At 46.3% G+C, this 22055-nt stretch overlaps 1 protein-coding gene across 1 annotated transcript in view; it reads left to right on the plus strand.

The window, feature by feature from the left end:
* Positions 1 to 22055, plus strand: part of LOC129840409 (dynein regulatory complex protein 11-like) — a 48570-nt gene extending 26515 nt beyond the window's left edge. Inside the window, exons 9-16 of the mRNA XM_055908256.1 lie at positions 1713 to 1788; positions 8387 to 8493; positions 10484 to 10582; positions 13126 to 13193; positions 13783 to 13865; positions 15905 to 16011; positions 16374 to 16481; positions 21939 to 22055. Of these exons, the coding sequence (XP_055764231.1) occupies positions 1713 to 1788; positions 8387 to 8493; positions 10484 to 10582; positions 13126 to 13193; positions 13783 to 13865; positions 15905 to 16011; positions 16374 to 16481; positions 21939 to 21971 (681 nt within the window). The 3' untranslated portion in view covers positions 21972 to 22055. The remainder of the gene's footprint in view (positions 1 to 1712; positions 1789 to 8386; positions 8494 to 10483; positions 10583 to 13125; positions 13194 to 13782; positions 13866 to 15904; positions 16012 to 16373; positions 16482 to 21938) is intronic.

Consider the following 22055-nt stretch of genomic DNA (forward strand, 5'->3'; position numbering starts at 1 on the left):
CTCGTTTTACAGTATGGCTAATCCTGTACACTGGGGACCTTACAATGTTCTAGAATCAGGATGATGTCATGACTAGTGGTTACCGTGCAACAGAAAGAGGATTACAAGTCCTCACTCATATTGTCTGGCTCTGATCCCACAGACTAGAATGGAAGCATTGTTCACGTAAAAACCAAGAAATGCCCCTTTAATTTGCTGTGGAGGAACATGTCACATCCACCTGACCACAGCTCATGAACCAGAGAAATAGCGTGGCTAGAAGGGGACACACTTTACAGGCTTCATTCCTGGAGGAGCATTCCAGATGTGCTTGGTATGGGATGGTCGAACTCATCAAATAGACACGTCATCTCTATACTGCTTTCTGTGACGGGCAGTATTACGTCTGTAACGGAGGTTAAGTTACACATTGACTCATGGTGGTGTGAACGGTTATATTTTAAGCCCTGTGGTTGTGCCCTGACTTGTTATTGGACTTCTATGGGACTTCCTTAACCTTGTCCTGAACAATCCTGAACAGCCCTACAAAGAGAAACAATGAAGTGTTGTCTATAGATAAACACTGGTTTACCAGGTCACTAAAACCCCCCCACTCTTAAGCACGATGATCGACATCAGTTCCTCACTACCTGATCCATCTCTATTAAAACCCTAGTACGTTTTCACAGTCCTGAAACGCAACATCTGACATTCGGATCATGCCTGTCCTGGTCCTGGTCCTGGTCCTGGTCGATCCATAAGGACGCTTCCTGCCTCGCACCATGAGTGTCGTCATCCAACATTGGAGCGTATTATGAAGCACTTAAGATTCCTCCAATATTTTCAAATGGATTTCTCCCTCTTTTGGGAGCCATTAAATGCTAATGGAGAAATGTATTAAAGAATGAGAGGTAACATAAAACATGCCATGTCTGAATAACTGATTCCCTTTGAGAACAGCCCCCCCCAGTCCACTCCCTACCTGTCTAGAACTCTCCTGTGTGTGTGCGTGCATGAGCGCGTGTGTTTCCGTATGCGTGCATGTGTAATGGGACTGGATGTTGATGTAGTTCTATAAGTCATCCACCCAGCATCTCTCTGTCTGCTACTGTTTATCCACATCATCAACGTTAGCATGGATAGTTCTGGATCTGATCTGGTGTCACAGCATGGATAGTTCTGGATCTGACCTGGTGTAACAGCTTGGATAGTTCTGGATCTGATCTGGTGTCACAGCATGGATAGTTGGAGCGATGGGTAACGACGCTTTGTGGGTGACTGTTGTTGATGTGTGCAGAAGGTCCCTGGTTCGCGCCCGTGTCGGGGCGAGGGGACGGTTTAAAGTTATACTGTTACAACAGCATGGATAGTTCTGGATCTGACCTGGTGTCACAGCATAGATAGTTCTGGATCTGACCTGGTGTAACAGCACAGCGGAGGGCAGGTCATCTGTAGAGCAGCTTTGAACTCTATCCAAGTCATGTGGAGTCTCTGAAAACCTCAACTCTCTCCACTAAATTAGCCATAAGACCTGACACCCCTGGCATTACCTTAAACTACAAGGTGCTATTTCCTTTCTGCCTTGCTTAGATTGCATCTATCCTAAAATGCATAGACTATACATAGGACTTTGAGAAAATAATACGGAATTAAACTACTTCTAAAGCTTTAAAACTGTGTCCAGCTGTAATACACCTAATGTAATTGATTGGTTCATTTCTTGTCTCTTGAAGGAGGAGGAGAAGGGCTGGAAAATGCCCCCGAGCAACTTCCTCCCAACTGTTGTGGAGGGAAACAAAATGTACAAAGGTGAGTTAGAGAGTAGGTATGAGGACCATAGTAATGTATAAAGGTGAGTTAGAGAGTAGGTATGAGGACCATAGTAATGTATAAAGGTGAGTTAGAGAGTAGGTATGAGGACCATAGTAATGTATAAAGGTGAGTTAGAGAGTAGGTATGAGGACCATAGTAATGTATAAAGGTGAGTTAGAGAGTAGGTATGAGGACCATAGTAATGTATAAAGGTGAGTTAGAGAGTAGGTATGAGGACCATAGTAATGTATAAAGGTGAGTTAGAGAGTAGGTATGAGGACCATAGTAATGTATAAAGGTGAGTTAGAGAGTAGGTATGAGGACCATAGTAATGTATAAAGGTGAGTTAGAGAGTAGGTATGAGGACTATAGTAATGTATAAAGGTGAGTTAGAGAGTAGGTATGAGGACCATAGTAATGTATAAAGGTGAGTTAGAGAGTAGGTATGAGGACTATAGTAATGTATAAAGGTGAGTTAGAGAGTAGGTATGAGGACCATAGTAATGTATAAAGGTGAGTTAGAGAGTAGGTATGAGGACCATAGTAATGTATAAAGGTGAGTTAGAGAGTAGGTATGAGGACCATAGTAATGTATAAAGGTGAGTTAGAGAGTAGGTATGAGGACCATAGTAATGTATAAAGGTGAGTTAGAGAGTAGGTATGAGGACCATAGTAATGTATAAAGGTGAGTTAGAGAGTAGGTATGAGGACCATAGTAATGTATAAAGGTGAGTTAGAAAGTAGGTATGAGGACCATAGTAATGTATAAAGGTGAGTTAGAGAGTAGGTATGAGGACCATAGTAATGTATAAAGGTGAGTTAGAGAGTAGGTATGAGGACCATAGTAATGTATAAAGGTGAGTTAGAGAGTAGGTATGAGGACCATAGTAATGTATAAAGGTGAGTTAGAGAGTAGGTATGAGGACCATAGTAATGTATAAAGGTGAGTTAGAGAGTAGGTATGAGGACCATAGTAATGTATAAAGGTGAGTTAGAGAGTAGGTATGAGGACCATAGTAATGTATAAAGGTGAGTTAGAAAGTAGGTATGAGGACTATAGTAATGTGGTGATAAGAGGCAGTGATGAACTATTTACACAGCATTGCTAAAGGGTCGAGCTGATAGGCACAGATCTGAAGTCTACCTTCCACAGTGTTTCTCTCTGTGATGGTTCATGATGTCTCACTGAAGACAGCGGTGTATAGTGACAGGAGTCACAGCTTGAGAGGCTAGTGGTTTCTGAATCTTTACCATGGGCCTGTTGTTGGTGTTTTTTGAATCAGTGTGGGACCACAAATCAATCTGATCACCTGACAGACTTCCTGTCTCCCATGGTGCCCTGGGCCCTTAACGAGGACGTGATGCATGCCGCCCAGGCTCCTGTCTCTCAGTGACCCGTGGAGGAGCGTGTGTCCAACCCCCATGTCTGCCTTTACGCAATGACTCAGTGAGGAGCAGTTGGACCTGGAGCCTCCAGATTGTTGTTTCAAGTCAACCACCCTGCTTCCTCCAAATCCAATGGAGATGGATGACTGACTTTGTTTTGGTGTTTTAGCTTTTCGCAGGTTTAGTCATTAGCCCTTTGACAGCTATCCCCTCTTCTGGTTAAGTCAGTTTGACTCTTTCCACATTTTGATAGGCGACCAAGGGAGATTTCAACAGAATGGTGAGTACTGAAGTCTGTGTTGACTGACTCCAGCTGTCTCCCCTAATGGAGAAACAATGCAGAGAAATTACAGAAGCTGCTGCTTCCCTCCTGTTGCTGCCAGATACAGGCCAGACATCCAGGAGTAACTCCACCTATCTCCAAAACCTGCTGCTTCCCTCCTGTTGCTGCCAGATACAGGCCAGACATCCAGGAGTAACTCCACCTATCTCCAAAACCTGCTGCTTCCCTCCTGTTGCTGCCAGATACAGGCCAGACATCCAGGAGTAACTCCACCTATCTCCAAAACCTGCTGCTTCCCTCCTGTTGCTGCCAGATACAGGCCAGACATCCAGGAGTAACTCCACCTATCTCCAAAACCTGCTGCTTCCCTCCTGTTGCTGCCAGATACAGGCCAGACATCCAGGAGTAACTCCACCTATCTCCAAAACCTGCTGCTTCCCTCCTGTTGCTGCCAGATACAGGTCAGACATCCAGGAGTAACTCCACCTATCTCCAAAACCTGCTGCTTCCCTCCTGTTGCTGCCAGATACAGGTCAAACATCCAGGAGTAACTCCACCTATCTCCAAAACCTGCTGCTTCCCTCCTGTTGCTGCCAGATACAGGCCAGACATCCAGGAGTAACTCCACCTATCTCCAAAACCTGCTGCTTCCCTCCTGTTGCTGCCAGATACAGGTCAAACATCCAGGAGTAACTCTCCGTTTGAGCTCGTCTGGCTTCAATATTTTACTCCTTAAAGACTCAAACCCTTTCAACAACGTTTCAACAACCAGATGAAGCTTCTTGGTCCCGAGTAGGGAGGGATCTCTCTCTCTGGAGGAGTCTGCATCCTCCGACCACATACATCCTGGGTCTCATCACTCCTTTCTCTCCCCCTCTCCCTCCCTTCAGTTAACTTATCTGACCCAGTCACCTGAGGTGGAATGGTTCTAGGTGGAATGGTGGAATGCTTCTCTGAGGGCAGCATGTGTTATTTGGCTTCTCACAGGCGGTTCCACTGCTGCACAAACACCCACAAATCACAGAGGGAAATATGCGGGATCAGTCACCACTGCTCTCCGGGCGTGTCTCGAAGGTCTACAGGGTTGGTGCCAAAACAACAAACATTATTCAGAGGAGAAATGGCGTGATTATTATATTACGCAGGCTTATCCCACAAAGCTGTGGGGAGTATTATGGATAGCACAGTAGTTTCATTTAAATGTCTATGAACTCAATAGTTCCATTCTGAATTCCAGGCAGTTTAGTAATTGAAATGGAATTGACTCCCTCTCTGATACAAAGCTACCAGTCAATATCTCGGCTCATTGAACGTTCATGGGCCTGTGATATCCTTGGATGAAAGGTAAGTGAATGAGGCTGAAGGGAAGTGAGTGAATAGTCGCTGTGTGTATATCTGTGCGACAGTGTCGAATTCAGCCCTTTCAAGCTGCTGCGCTACTTCCTAATCTACACAATGAGAGCATTAGAGTCAAATCACTGGGATATCCTGTTGACGTCCCTATGGAGGACAAAGATACAGCCTTCTCAGAGTTCCCAGCTTAATGAGATATGTCATAACAACACAATAACGCCTTTATTCAAAGATACCTATAGTCCAGTTGTAAACACACGTATTCAGAGCAGGTGACCCATGTGGGAATTCAATTGGAGCCACAACATTGGTCTTGCCATCACTGGTTTTACAAACTCCACTTTTTTGGGAGAAGCTCATTGGTCTTTTGATCAGAATCATACTCCAACCAACAGAACCAGCTGGAGAAATCATTACCACGCTGATAGAGACTAACATCTTACTTGTGTCTAACCCTAGTCTGTCAGTGACCGTAGAAGGTCTCTGCTCTGCGTCACCTTTAGTTCAGCATGGAGAGGGTGAAGGAGAGGGTAACAGAACCTACAACCAATAGTCAGTCAGCAGCTGTAGAGTTAGCAGGAAGTCATTATATTCCCAGTCAAAAGTGTTCAATTCTCTCCTCGTTATGATTCACCTCAGAATGTCAACTGGTACAACACAGGGCTTTAGGTTACATTCCTGTTAGAAGCAACACACACACAGACCTTTGAGATGTAATGAAGACCAGATGCTGGCCCAGCGCTTTACACCTCACCACCTGACCTTCACAACGTTTATAATGTTTATAACGTTATATGTGTGTGTGTGTGTGTGTGTGTGTGTGTGTGTGTGTGTGTGTGTGTGTGTGTGTGTGTGTGTGTGTGTGTGTGTGTGTGTGTGTGTGTGTGTGTGTGTGTGTGTGTGTGTGTGTAGTGAGGTCAGCGGTTTCTACAAGGCCATAGAGCGGCTTTGCCTATATCAGGGGCCAGTCTCTCTTATTAGCCCAAACTCGCCCCGGTCTAAGTTAGCTGTAGGTTGAAGGCGTCTAGACTCCAACATGAGAGGGGAGTGATTGATTTTGAGGTTTTTATTAGGAGTGACCTCTCCTCTTAGTGCCTCATAGTAAAGGGGGAGGACAGGGACTAAAACACTGCAGTTGGTCCTCCTCCCTCTCCTCCCACTCTCTCTTCTCCCTCTCTTCCCTCTCCCTCTCCTCCCTCATCCCCCTCTCCCTCTCTTCTCCTCCTCCCTCCTCTCTTCTCTTCCTCCCCCCTCTCTTCTCCTCCTTTCTCTCTTTCATCATCTCCCTTTAACCTCAGCATTAAAGATCCTAAAACACAGTTTGTCCTTAACATTCATAAAGAGCAGAATATAGCTCTTAAACCCATGTAAAACATCCAGCCTGTCAAAGGCCTGATTAAAAATAATAATAATAAACGTCAGGGCGCTTTGTAAATGGTGGTCCTGTCACATCAGCTCTGTTTTATCAGGTGTGTGTAATTGGAAAATGGTTTAATGACTGGCTCGTTAGGTTGATTTAGATGTAATGAAGCGGAAAAGGTGAAGCAAATATTTACCCAGAATTCAATGAGGGTTCAGGTCTATAGGTCCGTTCCTCTGAGAGTTTGTGTTTGTTGGGAAAACAAAAGACGCTTGACTTTCTCGGTAGTGTGAGACTTTGTCATCTTGTCCACACACTAGTCACGGCTAAGTGTTTCATTGAGGTGATAGTTCATTGTGTGCTACTTTATCCTGTTATTTTTGTTTTGTTTTGTTTCCGTCCCTCTCGCTGGGTACTTTTTTTTGTTTATATCACTTTTTTCCCACTACCTCCTCTACTTCCCCCCACACATCCCAGCTGGGCTGCGGGCTGGAAGGGAACCGTGGACGGACAAACCCTGGGAGCGTGATTGTAACTGGAACTCTCTTCCTGTGTGCCCAGGCAAGCCAGAGCCAGCGTCACGGAGCAGCGGTTGGATGTGAACCATGGATATCATTTTAATTTCCTGGCCAGAGGACCGTGCAATAGGAAGCATTCTTTACTTAGTGGACTCACTCTTCCTGTTTGCAGCTCAGCTCAAAACACCTTGTTTTTCCCAGAGTGAACAAGCATAAAAGAAGGGGGCTCTGTGGTAGAAAGGTGTGCAGCAGCATACTAATGGCTAGATATATATTGGAAGCCGAAGCACATACTGTGGATGTAGCAGCCTGTGGCCCTGGCAAAGGAAAACGCTGTTGATCACACTTCAGCTCTAATCTGTGTCTTTCACCAGGCCAGGTGGTATATACGCATGTATATATATATATATATATATATATATATATATATATATATATATATATATATATATATATATATGGCCAACACAGTGTATCCAATGACAGAGCAGCCTGTTCTTACAGGTGTGTGTGTGTGTGTGCGTGGCCGGTATGTGTCGCGAGGAATCATTATATTAGATATGCTTGACGTGAGCTTGTCCAATAGCCAGCTTGGTCAAGTGAACTGATTAAATTGTCGTTGGCTTATCCTCAGACCTAGTGAGGCTTTATTCTCTACCCAGCCTAAGTCTCTTAAACTCTCCTAATGGCAATATAGTGGACTTGAAATGCTGACCACTTGCACCACTGCTTTCTCTTCACACCCTTCTACTTTCAGAGGCATAGAAACAAACAGACAGATTGAGTTTTGGGAACACACACGAGACAAGAGAAAAGGTAATTACGTGTATCAGATTGCCTGGGGGATGTTTTGCAACGGGGGACTTTAAAAAAGCGGGCTTTGTGGAGGAGGAGAGGAAAGGTTGATCTCTGACCTTCCGAGCAGATCTCATTTCAAAGAGACGCCGTATATAGAGGTGCCACCGGAGCAAGCTGTTAAACCAATGGCCTTTGACTCCTGCCTGAACTTGACAGGTCTTCATCCGAAGGGGGGGGTTTATCTGTCAAATGGGAAAACAACGCGGATGTTGGTAATTATCTTGTGATTCCATGTTAACAAAAAGGCCTCACAAAATGGCACATTTTGACCACAACCGTTACCATGCCAATGCAGAGACCAAAGGAGGATTTTAGAAGAGAGATGGCAGAGCAGCTGGGGTCTTCTGTCTGTAATGGCCTTTGGCTGTACCAGTGTTTAGTTGTGTCCGGCATTTTGAGTGGTTGTTTTGAAGGCTCAGATCCCATTCCCCCCACCTGTCTGGCTTGATGTGGAAATCTTTGCTTGGCGTTGTGACAGGCCGGTAGCAGGAACAGGAAGTTAATTTCCTGACCAGGAAGTGGTGCCTGAGAGCGGACAGAGCAACTTAGAGAGGACAATATGCATTGCCTTAGTCCCACACACAAACACATACACACACACACACACACAGTCCTCCACCTGCACCTGCCTCTCTCTCTGGTCCTGTCTGCTTTCCCTACTGACCACTCCAGCATGCTTCCTCATGCTCTACTGTCAGTGATGGATTGTGTGTGTGTGTGTGTGTGTGTGTGTGTGTGTGTGTGTGTGTGTGTGTGTGTGTGTGTGTGTGTGTGTGTGTGTGTGTGTGTGTGTGTGTGTGTGTGTGTGTGTGTGTGTGTGTGTGTGTGTGTGTATAGACGTGTGGCAGGGGCGTGATGAGAAACAGAACTTCCTGCAGCGGTTTGATGCGCAGCTGGTGCGTGAGGAGAAGAGGTTGGAGGTGGAGGAGGAGGTCAGAGTTCAGGTGAGAGACTAGGCCGTTGGTCTCAACACACACTCACCCATAAACATTCACACACACACACACACACACACACACACACACACACACACACACACACACACACACACACACACACACACACACACACACACACACACACACACACACACACACACACACACACTTCAATCATATGTGACCGACCGCCTCGATTCAGTCTTATGTTGCAAAATTTGAAATTGTGTTTTTTACATTGGATAAAAGTAGATGACTCGGAACTAGAAAATGGTATATCATACACTGCAGTTGTGGAACAATGGGAAAGAAATTCTGCTTTGAAAGTTGATAAACTTGTAACCCCCCTTTTGAGAAAATTCTCCTTGAATGTTTTGGTACCTACTGGAGAGCTCTTCATTAAGGATTCACTTGAGACCATTTGCTGAACAGAGTGCGTAGTTTAGTAAACAACCAAAAATGTGAAGACTAAAAGTGGTAAAAGTAGTAGCCTACAATAAGGAAATACACTTGATCTCGTCCTTGGCCTGTTTCCTAATCTGACTTTGTTGCAGGTCATGTTGTTCTTCACATTACCGTCTCTGGTAAACACACACTATATCAAATACAAGTTTATTTGTCACATGCACAGGATACAGAAGGTGTAAACGGTACAGTGAAATGGTTACTTGCATATTTGTATAGTAGCAATATCAAAATATTGTATATTATATATATTGTATAAATATTTTACATTTATTAGATGATGCTTAGTGCTTACCCAGACACACTAACCAACCCCCAGACACACTAACTAACCCCCAGACACACTAACTAACCCCCAGACACACCGACCAACCCCCAGACGCACCGACCAACCCCCAGACACACCGACCAACCCCCAGACACACTGACCAACCCCCAGACACACCGACCAACCCCCAGACACACTGACCAACCCCCAGACACACCGACCAACCCCCAGACACACCGACCAACCCCCAGACACACCGACCAACCCCCAGACACGTTAACCAACCCCCAGACACGTTAACCACACGTTAACCAACCCCCAGACACGTTAACCAACCCCCAGACACACTGACCAACCCCCAGACACACTGAGCAACCCCCAGACACACTGACCAACCCCCAGACACACTAACCAACCCCCAGACACACTGACCAACCCCCAGACACACTGACCAACCCCCAGACACACTGACCAACCCCCAGACACACTAACCAACCCCCAGACACACCTGTCTAAATTGATGGGTCATGTGAAAGAAATGCTGAAACCAGCCCCCAGCCACATCTAGCTAAGTGAATGGGACCCTATGGTCTAGACATGTACACGTGTTCATGAAATACAATAGGTGGCTGTAATCACCCTCAAACACAGCTGGCTAACTTGATGGGTCATGTAATCATCTGGTGAGGTGAGTCTTTTGTTTAGACATGTAGCGAGCTAGCTAGCTAAACAATTAACCATAATCCCAGCCCATACTACTGGCAATACAAACGGTTTGTCATAGCTAGCCACCATGCATGAAATGCTGTAGTATGAATCTGAAGATAGCTAAAGCTAAGCAATTAGGCTCAATGTTAGCTAGCTAGCTAACATTAAGCTATAACTAGCAATGTAAATGGATTCTGAGATACAAATAATATTACTACACAGATCATACACGTAACGTTAGCTAGCGAGCCAGCAAGCTAACGTTTGTTAGATAGTGAACAGTACGCTTTAACTTGCAATGAAAATGCAGTTTAGCCCATGCATTCATGTCAGTCCATCCCGATTAAAAAATGAAAATGCATTATTAACCTTTAAAATTCTGTTCATCACCTGAAGATAATATTACCTCAAATGTAACAGAATTCACCTCTACCCTGTTGCAAACATCAGAAGCGGACTTCAAACGCTGCACATCTGTGAACGATTTCCAACTATGAGACGAGTCGAGGGTTTATGGTGACTGGTGAGCGTGCATGTTAAAAAATCTCTCTACAGGTCGATGAGCTGATGAGACAGGAAGTGAAGAATCTCAAGCTGGCTGTGGACCGAGAGAAAGGGAAGAAGAAGAAGAAGGGAAAGAAAGGTGGCAAGAAGGTAAAGAGTCGCTCTGCTCTGAACTCGTGTGGATATGGGGGCTGGATAGTTTGGATGGAGATATGGGTTAATCCAAGTCATATGATCAGACGTATGCACGGTTGAATGAAGGATTACACATTTCGTATGGTAAGCAATAATAGCTTCCATATGGCATTTCTACCATTGCTTAATGTAGGAATAATATAAAATGGACATCCGTAATCTCAAAAGAAAATGATTGTTATGAATTAATATAATGAAATGAAAGTAATCAATCATTGTCCTCTGTAACGGCTTTCATCGGTGGAAGGAGAGGACCAAAGCGCAGCGTAGTTAGTGTTCATCTTAATTTAATGATAATCAAAAAACTGAACACTACAAATTACAAAACAACAAAAGTGAAAACCGAAACAGTTCTATCTGGTGCAGACACACAAAGACTGAAGACAACCACCCACAAAACACAATAGAACACAGGCTACCTAAATATGGTTCCCAATCAGAGACAATGACTAACACCTCCCTCTGATTGAGAACCATATCAGACCAAACAAGAAACCCCACATAGAAACAGAAAACATAGATAATACCCACCCAACTCATGCCCTGACCACACTAAAACAAAGAAAATACAAAAGAGCTATGGTCAGAACGTGACAGCCTCATTGTCTGTTGGTGTGAATGTAATTTTATTGTACCTTACAGCTGTCTTCTCTGTCCTTTTCCAAACAAACTAAGTAGATATGAGAACAGTCATTACATTTCTACACTAGTGTCAGTTCATCCCCACAATTTGCATATGCCCTGCACATTCCCCTCCCCCATATCTCAATTTGTGCCAAATCTGTGAGACATTTTTGAGAAATCTACATGCCAAGTATAAACATGTCAAATATATTGTGTTCCTTGCCGGTTATAGAAAAGAGCAGAAACACTGAACCTATCGGTTCAGACCCCAGTCCTACCTACCTACCTACAGGTTATGGAAAATATGTTGTTTTCCTCAAGGAGAAAGCCCCCCACTTCTATGTCAAAGATAATAAAACAAAAGCACTATAGTAAATACTACAGTAGTCTGAAAAAACACTACAGTAAATACTACAGTATACTACAGCCCACAAAAACACTACAGTAAATACTACAGTATACTACAGCCCACAAAACACTACAGTAAATATTACACTATACTTCAGTCCACAAAAACACTACAGTAAATACTACAGTATACTTCAGTCCACAAAAACACTACAGTAAATACTACAGTATACTTCAGTCCACAAAACACTACAGTATATACTATTTATTTTACTGCAGTATTTCTAATATAGTAAACTGTAAATACTACAGTATACAACAATAGACTACAGTGAATAATACAGTTAAGTCTGCAAAAACCCTACAGTGAGTACTTAAGCAATAAGGCATGAGGAGGTTTGGTATATGGTCAATAAATCACGGCTAAGGGCTGTTCTAAAGCATGACACAACGCGGAGTGCCTAGACTCATCCCTTAGACGTGGTATATTGGCCATATACCACAAACCACAAGGTGCCTTATTGCTATTATAAACTGGCTAACAACATAATTAGAGCAGTAAAAATAAATGTTTTGTCATACACCTGGTATACGGTCTGATATACCACAGCTGTCGGCCAATCAGCAATCAGGGCTCAAACCACCCAGTTTATACTATAGTATTTTTTCATGTGGATCTCCAAAGACATATTTGGCAGATTATTTTGTGATTTACCTCAGCCAGAATAGCTGAGCGTGTTGATTATTGAATCAGTAGGCCTATGTATCGCTTGTTTGTGTCTTGTTCATACTGTAATGAAAGTAATGTGGTATACAAAGAATGTCAAATCCTAAACCATCCAACATAATCATAGCTCGTTCTTTGAGAGGTGTTAATTTATGGTTTGCTGCCAGCATTGTAGGCTACGATTGAACATAGTTTCACAGTGGTCTAAAATTCCTGAAGAAAGAGAGGGGAATTCTTCAATATTTCTGTGAGAGGAACAGCCTCTCATAGCAACAGGGAGGTGGTGTATTTACTAAATGAAACAACACATGTATTTTGCTTCATAGGTTGTGTAAGATCATCTCTCTAGGAGTGTTATTATAGACCAGGAACATGTTGTTATCCCCAAAGACTGTTTTTCCTTTCTGATGTTTTTTTCTGAACTCAACATCTTCCATGTTGTTCGTTTTAGGTTACCTCTGTATGACGATTCTGTCGAGCTATGAGCTAGATTCATCTCAATGTTTTCAGCTGTCTTCTGTGCATGTCTGACTATCTTTTGGGACATTCCTAGGCTGCTCTGCCGGCTTGGTTGTGGTTTTGGAAGAACCCTCAGTTCCAGAGGAGGCTGGTGGGAGGAGCTGTAGGAGGATCAGCTCGTTGTAATGTCTGGAATGGATTAAATGGAACCGGATCAAATATATGGAAACCACATGTTTGACTCTGGTACATTGATTCCATCCCAGCCATTACACTGAGCCCGTCTTCCTATAGCTCCTCCTACCAGCCTCCACTGCTTAGTCTTATGTCTCCATTGTAGAAAAAGAAGAAAGGAAAGAAGGGCAGTAAGAAGAAGAAGAAGAAAGAGAAGGATCTGACTGCCGACAGGTCAGTGTCTGATAATGTCAGTCTGCCATATGGAGCAGATGATTGGTTGGCAGAGGGCAGGAGTATGATGTCATGGAGTGACCACCACTCCAGTAGGCCTGGTTAAGGATTAGTGTGTTTGTGACCTGCTCCCCCGCCCTCAGTTTAACACCATCTCTCTCTCTCCCTCTCTCTCCCGATTTACCATTCTCTCTCTCCCTCCCTCCCTCCCTCCTTCTCTCTCCCTCTCTCTTTTCTCTCCCGACTTACCATTCTCTCTCTCTCTCCTTTCCTTTCTCTACTTCATGTTTATCTCTCACTTTCATTGCCCTTCTCTCTCACTCTGTCTGTCCCTCCACACACTCTCTCTCTTTCTCTCTCTCTTTCCTCTCTCTCTCTCTCTCTCGCTCTCCTTCTCTCTCCCTCCTTCTCTCTCTCTCTCTCTCTGTGTCTTACTATCTTTCCCTCCTTCTCTCTCTCTGTGTCTTACTCTCTCTCCCTCCATTTCTCTCCCTCCTCTCTCTCTCTGTCTCTCTGTGTCTGTCTCTCTCTCTCTCTGTGTGTCTCTCTCTCTGTGTCTCTCTCTGTGTGTGTCTCTCTCTCTCTCCAGAACCCTTGAGTCTCTGTATGAAGAACTGGTGCTGGAAGGCTTCTTGATTAGACCCTTGAACATCAAGCTCTCTGAGTACATTGGTACAGTACTCACATCACACACACACACACGCATACAGCGCGGAAAGTATTCAGACCCCTTGACTTTTTTCACATTTTGTTACCTTACAGCATTCTAAAATTGATTAAATCGTTTTTTCCCCTCATCAATGTACACACAATAGCCCATAATGACAAAGCAAAAACAAGTTTTTAGAAATGATTGCAAATGTATAAAAAAATCGAATAAAACTGAAATATCACATTTACATAACTATTCGGAACCTTTACTCAGTACTTTGTTGAAGCACCGTAGGCAGTGATTACAGTCTCGAGTCTTCTTGGATATGATGCTACAAGCTTGGCACACCTGTATTTGGAGAGTTTCTCCCATTCTTCTCTGCAAATACTCTCAAGCTCAGTCAGGTTGGATGGGGAGCGTCGCTGCACAGCTATTTTCAGGTCTCTCCAGAGATGTTCGATTGGGGCCACTCAAGAACATTCAGAGACTTGTCCCGAAGCCATTCCTGTGTAGTCTTTGCTGTGTGCTTAGGGTCGTTGTCCTGTTGGAAGGTGAACCTTTGCCCCAGTCTGAGGTCCTGAGCGCTCTGGAGCAGGTTTTCATCAAGGATCTCTCTGATCTCTATCTCATCAAGGATCGCTCCGTTCATCTTTCCCTCGATCCTGACTAGTCTCCCAGTCCCGTGCGCAGAAAAATATCCCCACAGCATGATGCTGCCACCAGCATGCTTCACGGTAAGGATGGTGTCAGGTTTCCTCCAGACATGATACTTGGCATTCAGGTTTCATCAGACCAGAGAATCTTGTTTCTCATGTTCTGAGAGTCTTTAGGTGCCTTTTGACAAACTCCAAGTGGGCTGTCATGTGCCTTTTACTAAGGAGTGGCTTCCGTCTGGCCACTCTACCATAAAGGCCTGATTGGTGGAGTGCTGCAGAGATGGTTGTCCTTCTGGAAGGTTCTTCCATCTCCACAGAGGAACTCTGGCCCTTCTCCCCCGATTGCTGAGTTTGGCCGGGCGGCCAGCTCTAGGAAGAGTCTTGGTGATTCCACATTTTTGTCCATTTAAGATTGATGGAGGCCACTGTGTTCTTGAGGATCTTCAATGATACAGAAATGTTTTGGTACCCTTCCCCAGATCTGTGCCTCAACACAATCCTTTCTCGGAGCTCTGCGGACAATTCCTTCAACCTCATGGCTTGGTTTTTTCTCTGACATGTATTGCCAACTGTGGGACCTTATATAGACAGGTGTGTGCCTTTACAACCAATCAAACATCTCAAGGATGATCAATAGAAACAGGATGCACCTGAGCTAAATGTTGAGTCTCCTAGTAAAGTGTTTGAATACTTATGTACATAAGGTATTTCTGTTATGTATTTTATATACATTTTCCAAAAATGTCAAAAAACCTGTTTTTGCTTTGTATTTATGGGGTATTGTGTGTATATTAATGAGGGAAAAAATGTATTAAATACATTTTAGAATAAGGCTGTAACGTAACAAAATGTGGAAAAGGTCAAGGGGTCTGAATACTTTCCCGAATGCGCTGTATATATAAAATGTCGGTGACTTAGGTCTGGCTTCAGTCAATTGGATAATCCTTAGTTACAGCTATATGAATGTTCATGCATACGTGTGTGTCTGTCTACTTTGGTGTGTGTGTCTGTTTGCTTTGGTGTGTGTGTCTACTTGCTTTGGTGTGTGTGTCTACTTGCTTTGGTGTGTCTGCATCCTTTGGTGTGTGGGTCTGCGTGCTTTGGTGTGTGTGTCTGTGTGCTTTGGTGTGTGTGTGTCTGCATGCTTTGGTGTGTGTGTCTGCGTGCTTTGGTGTGTGTGTCTGCATGCTTTGGTGTGTGTGTCTGCATGCTTTGGTGTGTGTGTCTGCGTGCTTTGGTGTGTGTGTCTGCGTGCTTTGGTATGTGTGTGAAAAGGTGTGTTTGCTCACGAGTGTCTAGTAGGGCCAGCTGGATATCAGACAGGGAGCCTGCCTCATCTCCACAGGGATTTATGACTCAATATCCCACCCTGTGCCTCATTCTCTCCGTGCCTCCCGCCCTAGATGTCTCGCTGCGGCCGTGTTGCAACAAGGGTCAGGATGACGCCACACTCTATCATGTTGAACAGACAGACACACGCGCCTGGCTCCCCAGAGGCTCCCCAAAACCAGTTACTGTTGGTTTCAATTATATCCACATACTGTGCCTTTGATGTTGGGAGAGAGTTTGGAATGGTTGAGGAGAAGAGTTATTTCAGTTCTAGCCACAGTATAACTAGATGCCTTAGAGGCTCCTGAATTACAGCCAATCAATGTCTTAGTTTCATTAGTACAGGTTTCTGCTGAGTTGATTTATGTCTGAAGATATGCATCAGCCAATGTACAAAGAGCAAATTCCATACCTCAAAGAACAAGACTATTGTCTGATGGATGTCTGACTTCTCTCCCTCCCCCCTCCCCCCTCTCTCTCTCCCACTCCCTTCCTCGTCTCTCCCTCCCTCTCCCTCCCTCTCTTCCCTCTCCCTCCCTCCAGGTGAGTTCAGCTACCTGGGTACGACCCTGCGTCAGGCAGACATTGAGCCCATGCCCTCTCTGTCAGACGTCAGACAGCTCATTGCCCTTTATGGGATCCTGCCTCTGGGTGAGTGAGAGAGAGCCCATCCCATCCACTCTCATCATTGTGACTGTGATCACATCACCCCACAACCTGGCTAGTCTGATTCATACTTATTGTACTTGCAACACACACACACACACACACACACACACACACACACACACACACACACACACACACACACACACACACACACACACACACACCGTACATACTATACAGTATAACATTACTCACTAATATCTGGATGTGTGGGCTGGATCAGTTCTGTTTTGCATGCCTCTTTTAAAGCCACCTTCCTTTGATGCCATATGGCCCATGATAACAGGTCGAGTTAATTCATGACGTCTGTATGAAAGTCAGTTCAGGACTGCTTACCTATGAAGCAATTTGACTGAGAGGATAGGTACAAGAAATTGACCATGACCACCTCATAACCCACCTCAGTGCCCTGCCCTTGTCTCAATGCTGTGGAAGGATTAAGAGTGGCACAGCTCCCAGAGACAGAAACGGAAACCCTAGAGTGCCACGGATGGCATGGCATACATTTTTCAGGGCAGAGTGTATCTGGTGTGTGTGAGAGGTGTGTGTGAGAGGTGTGTGTGCGGGGGGGGCTTGTGAACTGTGCGTGACCCTGGCTGCTCTTAACCAGCAGCTTTGATCCTTCAGCCTGTCTCTCCTGGCTGAGCCTTTCTGTCACTGTCTCTGCCACCACTATGCTACAGCTGCAGAACACAGGGGAGTCAGGTAACAGTGGGCCAGAACCCAGAATAGAACAGTACAGGGAAGAACATAGAATACCAGAGGAAAGTAGAACAGAACAGAACAGAATAGAACAGAACAGAATAGAATAGAACACAACAGAATAGAACAGAATAGAACACAAATACAGAATACAAATACAGAATACAAATACAGAACAGAAATACAGAACAGAAATACATAACAGAACAGAATAGAATATTCCACACCACTAGATCATCAAGAAGCAGCTACTGGGCTGAAGCTAATCCAGGGATCCTAATGGTAATAGAATACAACTCACTGACGTTCACCCCAACCCTGAAGGGACGTGATCTTTCTCCCCAACACGTCTCATGTCACCTGGCGTTAAGGCCCATTTCCATCCCACACCCCTACGCCAGCGTCGTGGACCCCCAGATGGAGCTCCTGAAGAGGGGAGGGTTACTGAACAAACAGGCCACCCACCCTGGAGAAGAAGAGGATGTCTTTCAGCACCTCAGACCTAATCAAAGGCAATATGACTACCAGAGGCCTGGATGGGCTGGTGTGGATGTCCATCACCACCACCGCTACCATCATCGCCACCACTACCATCATCACCACTACTACCATCACCACCACCACCACCACCATCACCACCACCCCCACCACCACTACCATCATCACCACCACTTCCATCATCACCATCACTACCATCATCACAATCACTACCATCACCACCATCACTACCATCATCACCACTACTACCATCACCACCACCACCATCACCACCACCACCATCACTAACATCATCACCACCACCTTCGTCACCACCACTACCACCCCCACCACCCCCACCACCATCACTACCATCACCACCACTACCATCATCACCATCACTACCATCACCACCCCCATCACTACCATCACCACCACTAAAACCACTACCACCACCACCACCACCACCACCACCACCACCACCACCACCACCACCACCACCACCACTACCATCACCACCATCACTACCCCTCACTACCACCACCACCACTACCATCACCACCACTACCATCACCACCACCACTACCATCACCACCACCACTACCAACACCACCATCACCACCACCACTACCATCACCACCGCCACTAACACCACCATCACCACCACCATCACCACTACCATCACCACCACCACTACCATCACCACCACCACTACCATCACCACCATCACCACCACCACTACCAACACCACCATCACCACCACCACTACCATCACCACCGCCACTAACACCACCACCACCACTACCATCACCACCACCACTACCAACACCACCATCACCATCACCACTACCATCAGCACCTCCATCATCACCCCCACCACTACCATCACCACCTCCATCACCACCACTACCATCACCACCCCCACCCCTTCCAACACCATCACCACCACCACCACTACCACCACCACCTCTACCACCACCATCACCACCACCACCACTACCACCACCACTACCACCACTACCACCACCACTACCACCACCACTACCACCACCACCATCACCACCTCTACCACTACCATCACCACCACCACCATCACCATTACCATCACCACCACTACCATCACCACCTCCATCACCACCACCCCCACCACCACCACCACCACCACCATCATCACCACCACCATCATCACCACCACTACCACTACCATCACCACCACCACTACCAACACCACCATCACCATCACCACTACCATCATCACCATCACTACCATCACCACCCCCATCACTACCATCACCACCACTAAAACCACTACCACCACCACCACCATCACCACCACTACCACCACTACCATCATCACCATCACTACCATCACCACCCCCCTCACTACCACCACCAACACCACCATCACCACCACCACTACCATCACCACCGCCACTAACACCACCACCACCACTACCATCACCACCACTAACACCATCACCACCACCACTACCATCACCACCGCCACTAACACCACCACCACCACTACCATCACCACCACTAACACCATCACCACCACTACCATCACCACCACCACTACCAACACCACCATCACCATCACCACTACCATCAGCACCTCCATCATCACCCCCACCACTACCATCACCACCTCCATCACCACCACTACCATCACCACCCCCACCCCTTCCACCACCATCACCACCCCCACCACTACCATCACCACCTCCATCACCACCACTACCATCACCACCCCCACCCCATCCACCACCATCACCACCACCACCACCACCACTACCACCTCTACCACCACCATCACTACCATCACCACCGCTACCACTACCATCACCACTACTACCACTACCACCACCAACACCATCACCACCCCTAACACTACCATCACCACTACTAACACCGTCACCTCCACCATCACCACCACCACTACACCTCACTACCACCACCACTACCACTACTACCACTATCATCACTACCACCACCACCACTACCATCACCACCACTACCATCACCTCCACTACCACCATCACCACCACTACCATCACTACCACCACTAACACCATCACCACAACTACCACCATCACCACCACCACTAACACCATCACCACCACCACTACCATCACCCCCACTTCCACCACCATCACCATCACCACCACTACCACCACCACTACCATCACCACCACTGTCACCAACACCACCACCATCACCACCACTACCACCACCATCACCACCACTACCATCACCACCACTGTCACCTCCACCATCACCTCCATCCTCACATACTACAGTTTATTTATATCTGGACTGTGTACACACAACACTGCCTAAGCTTCCACCTATTTTTATGAAATTAATCACAATAGGATATTGTTTTGTTTTGTTGTTCCCGGAACTTTATTCTCATTCTCACCAAGAGTTGGCTCAGTTTCAGCTACTCTGTGATGATTCAGAGATTCCTTAGAGACGGGTTTGGTTTTCTGAAGTATAAGCATTGGATACTGGAGGGAGGCTGGCTAGATGGTGTCCTTGGTGGAGAGATATCTCTGTGTACTCCCTTTGTTAGCGATTCACAGCCAATTATCCAGACTGGCTGCTATCTCATTCTCAGGGGTGTCTGTTATTTTCACAAGAAAGTGACAACATTTGAACATGATAGTGTTCCTTCTTTTAAGCTGTGTTTGACCTTATTGTTCAAGCTTCTACATTTCATCTCCTATGGAAAAGGACAAGTGCACGTTGCACTAGTCAATTGATCGGCTAATCTGTCCCAGATGGGTTAGAAGCAGGAAAGAGATCATCATTAGACCTTAATGGGAGGAGTAGTCTTCTAATCAGTGCTCATAGTGTACCTAATGAACTAACACTGTGACCTGATCTAACAGAGAGTGAACTAACCCAATAAACAGCCTGCAGCTTAGAGAGAGAGAACAGAGGCCAGAGCCTGTTGCCAGCTATTGTAGATTTAATGAGTTCCGGTCAGGGCAGCAGGAGCGGGACTTCTTGGCTGGACCTACCCCAGGGACAGGAGGGGATTCCTGGGGATAAGGGTTACACGGCTGCACCTGCTCTGGGTCTCTGGGTCTAGAGGTTAATGGAGGGGTGTTGTGATTGGATGCGTTTACTCTCACGTTCTGTATCCTGGCCCTCTGGCCTCTGTCCAGCCTGGACTTTAAATACGGTTAGTATCAGAGAGCACACAATGCTGCACTCTCAGCCCAGCCTCACTGCAGCCTCACTGCATCCTCACTGCAGCCTCACTGCATCCTCACTGCAGCCTCACTGCATCCTCACTGCATCCTCACTGCAGCCTCACTGCATCCTCACTGCAGCCTCAGCACACCCTCACCCCAGACTCAGCCCACACTCAGTCCAGCCTCACCCAGGCTCAGTCCAGGCTCATCCCAGCCTAACCCCAGCCTCAGCCCAGCCTAACCCCAGCCTCATCCCAGCCTCAGCCCCAGCCCAGCCTAACCCCAGCCTCAGCCCAGCCTCAGCCCAGTCTCATCCCAGCCTCAGCCCCAGCCCAGTCTCAGCCCAGACTCAGCCCCAGCCTAACCAGCCTAACCCCAGCCTCAACCCAGCCTAACCCCAGCCTCAGCCCCAGCCCAGCCTCATCCCAGCCTCAGCCTAACCCCAGCCTAACCCCAGCCTAACCCCAGCCTAAACCCAGCCTCAGCCCAGCATCATCCAGCTGGGTAATTCAACTATTGTTTGCTGTGGTAGGAGGTTAACCTGTCTGAATCAGTTAATACCAGTTAAGCAGCACTGCTGCTGCTGAGGCCCTCAGGGACCTCACAGGGGCTACAAACACCTATAGTGACCTTCTGGCTCTGTTCAATCCGCATGGCGGACGTTCAGCTTTACGCTGTGATTGAAATTTAAAGACAATGTTCCCGCTTTAGACTGCATTCACCATAAACGCTGCATCTGTCGTCTCAATGGGAAATGACCTTTACATCTCTGTCTGGAATCTGTAACGCTTCAGCTTTCCAGACTGAATAGAGCCCTTAGTCTCACAGGTTCATGGTTGCTGCTGTGTTGTCCTGCTACTAGTGTATTCACAGCTTGGCTCGGTGCAGTCTGGAGGTTACATTATACAGTCCTATCCTGGTCCGGCCCAGTTGCCATCAATGGTAAGAATTACTACCAGCTAACCATCACCATCTATATGTTATTATCCTCTCTCTCTCTTTCTCGCTCTCTCGCTCTCTCGCTCTCTCGCTCTCTCGCTTTCTCCCCCCCTCCCAGGTTCCCAGTCCGTCCATCAGAAGGCTCCCCTGATGAAGACTCTGCTGCTGGCTGGTCCTGGAGGCGTAGGGAAGAGGATGCTGGTCCATGCTCTGTGCACTGAGACCGGGGCCAACC

This window comes from Salvelinus fontinalis, chromosome 41 (assembly GCF_029448725.1).
Source record: "Salvelinus fontinalis isolate EN_2023a chromosome 41, ASM2944872v1, whole genome shotgun sequence".
In the NCBI taxonomy this organism is placed as follows: Eukaryota; Metazoa; Chordata; class Actinopteri; order Salmoniformes; family Salmonidae; genus Salvelinus; species Salvelinus fontinalis.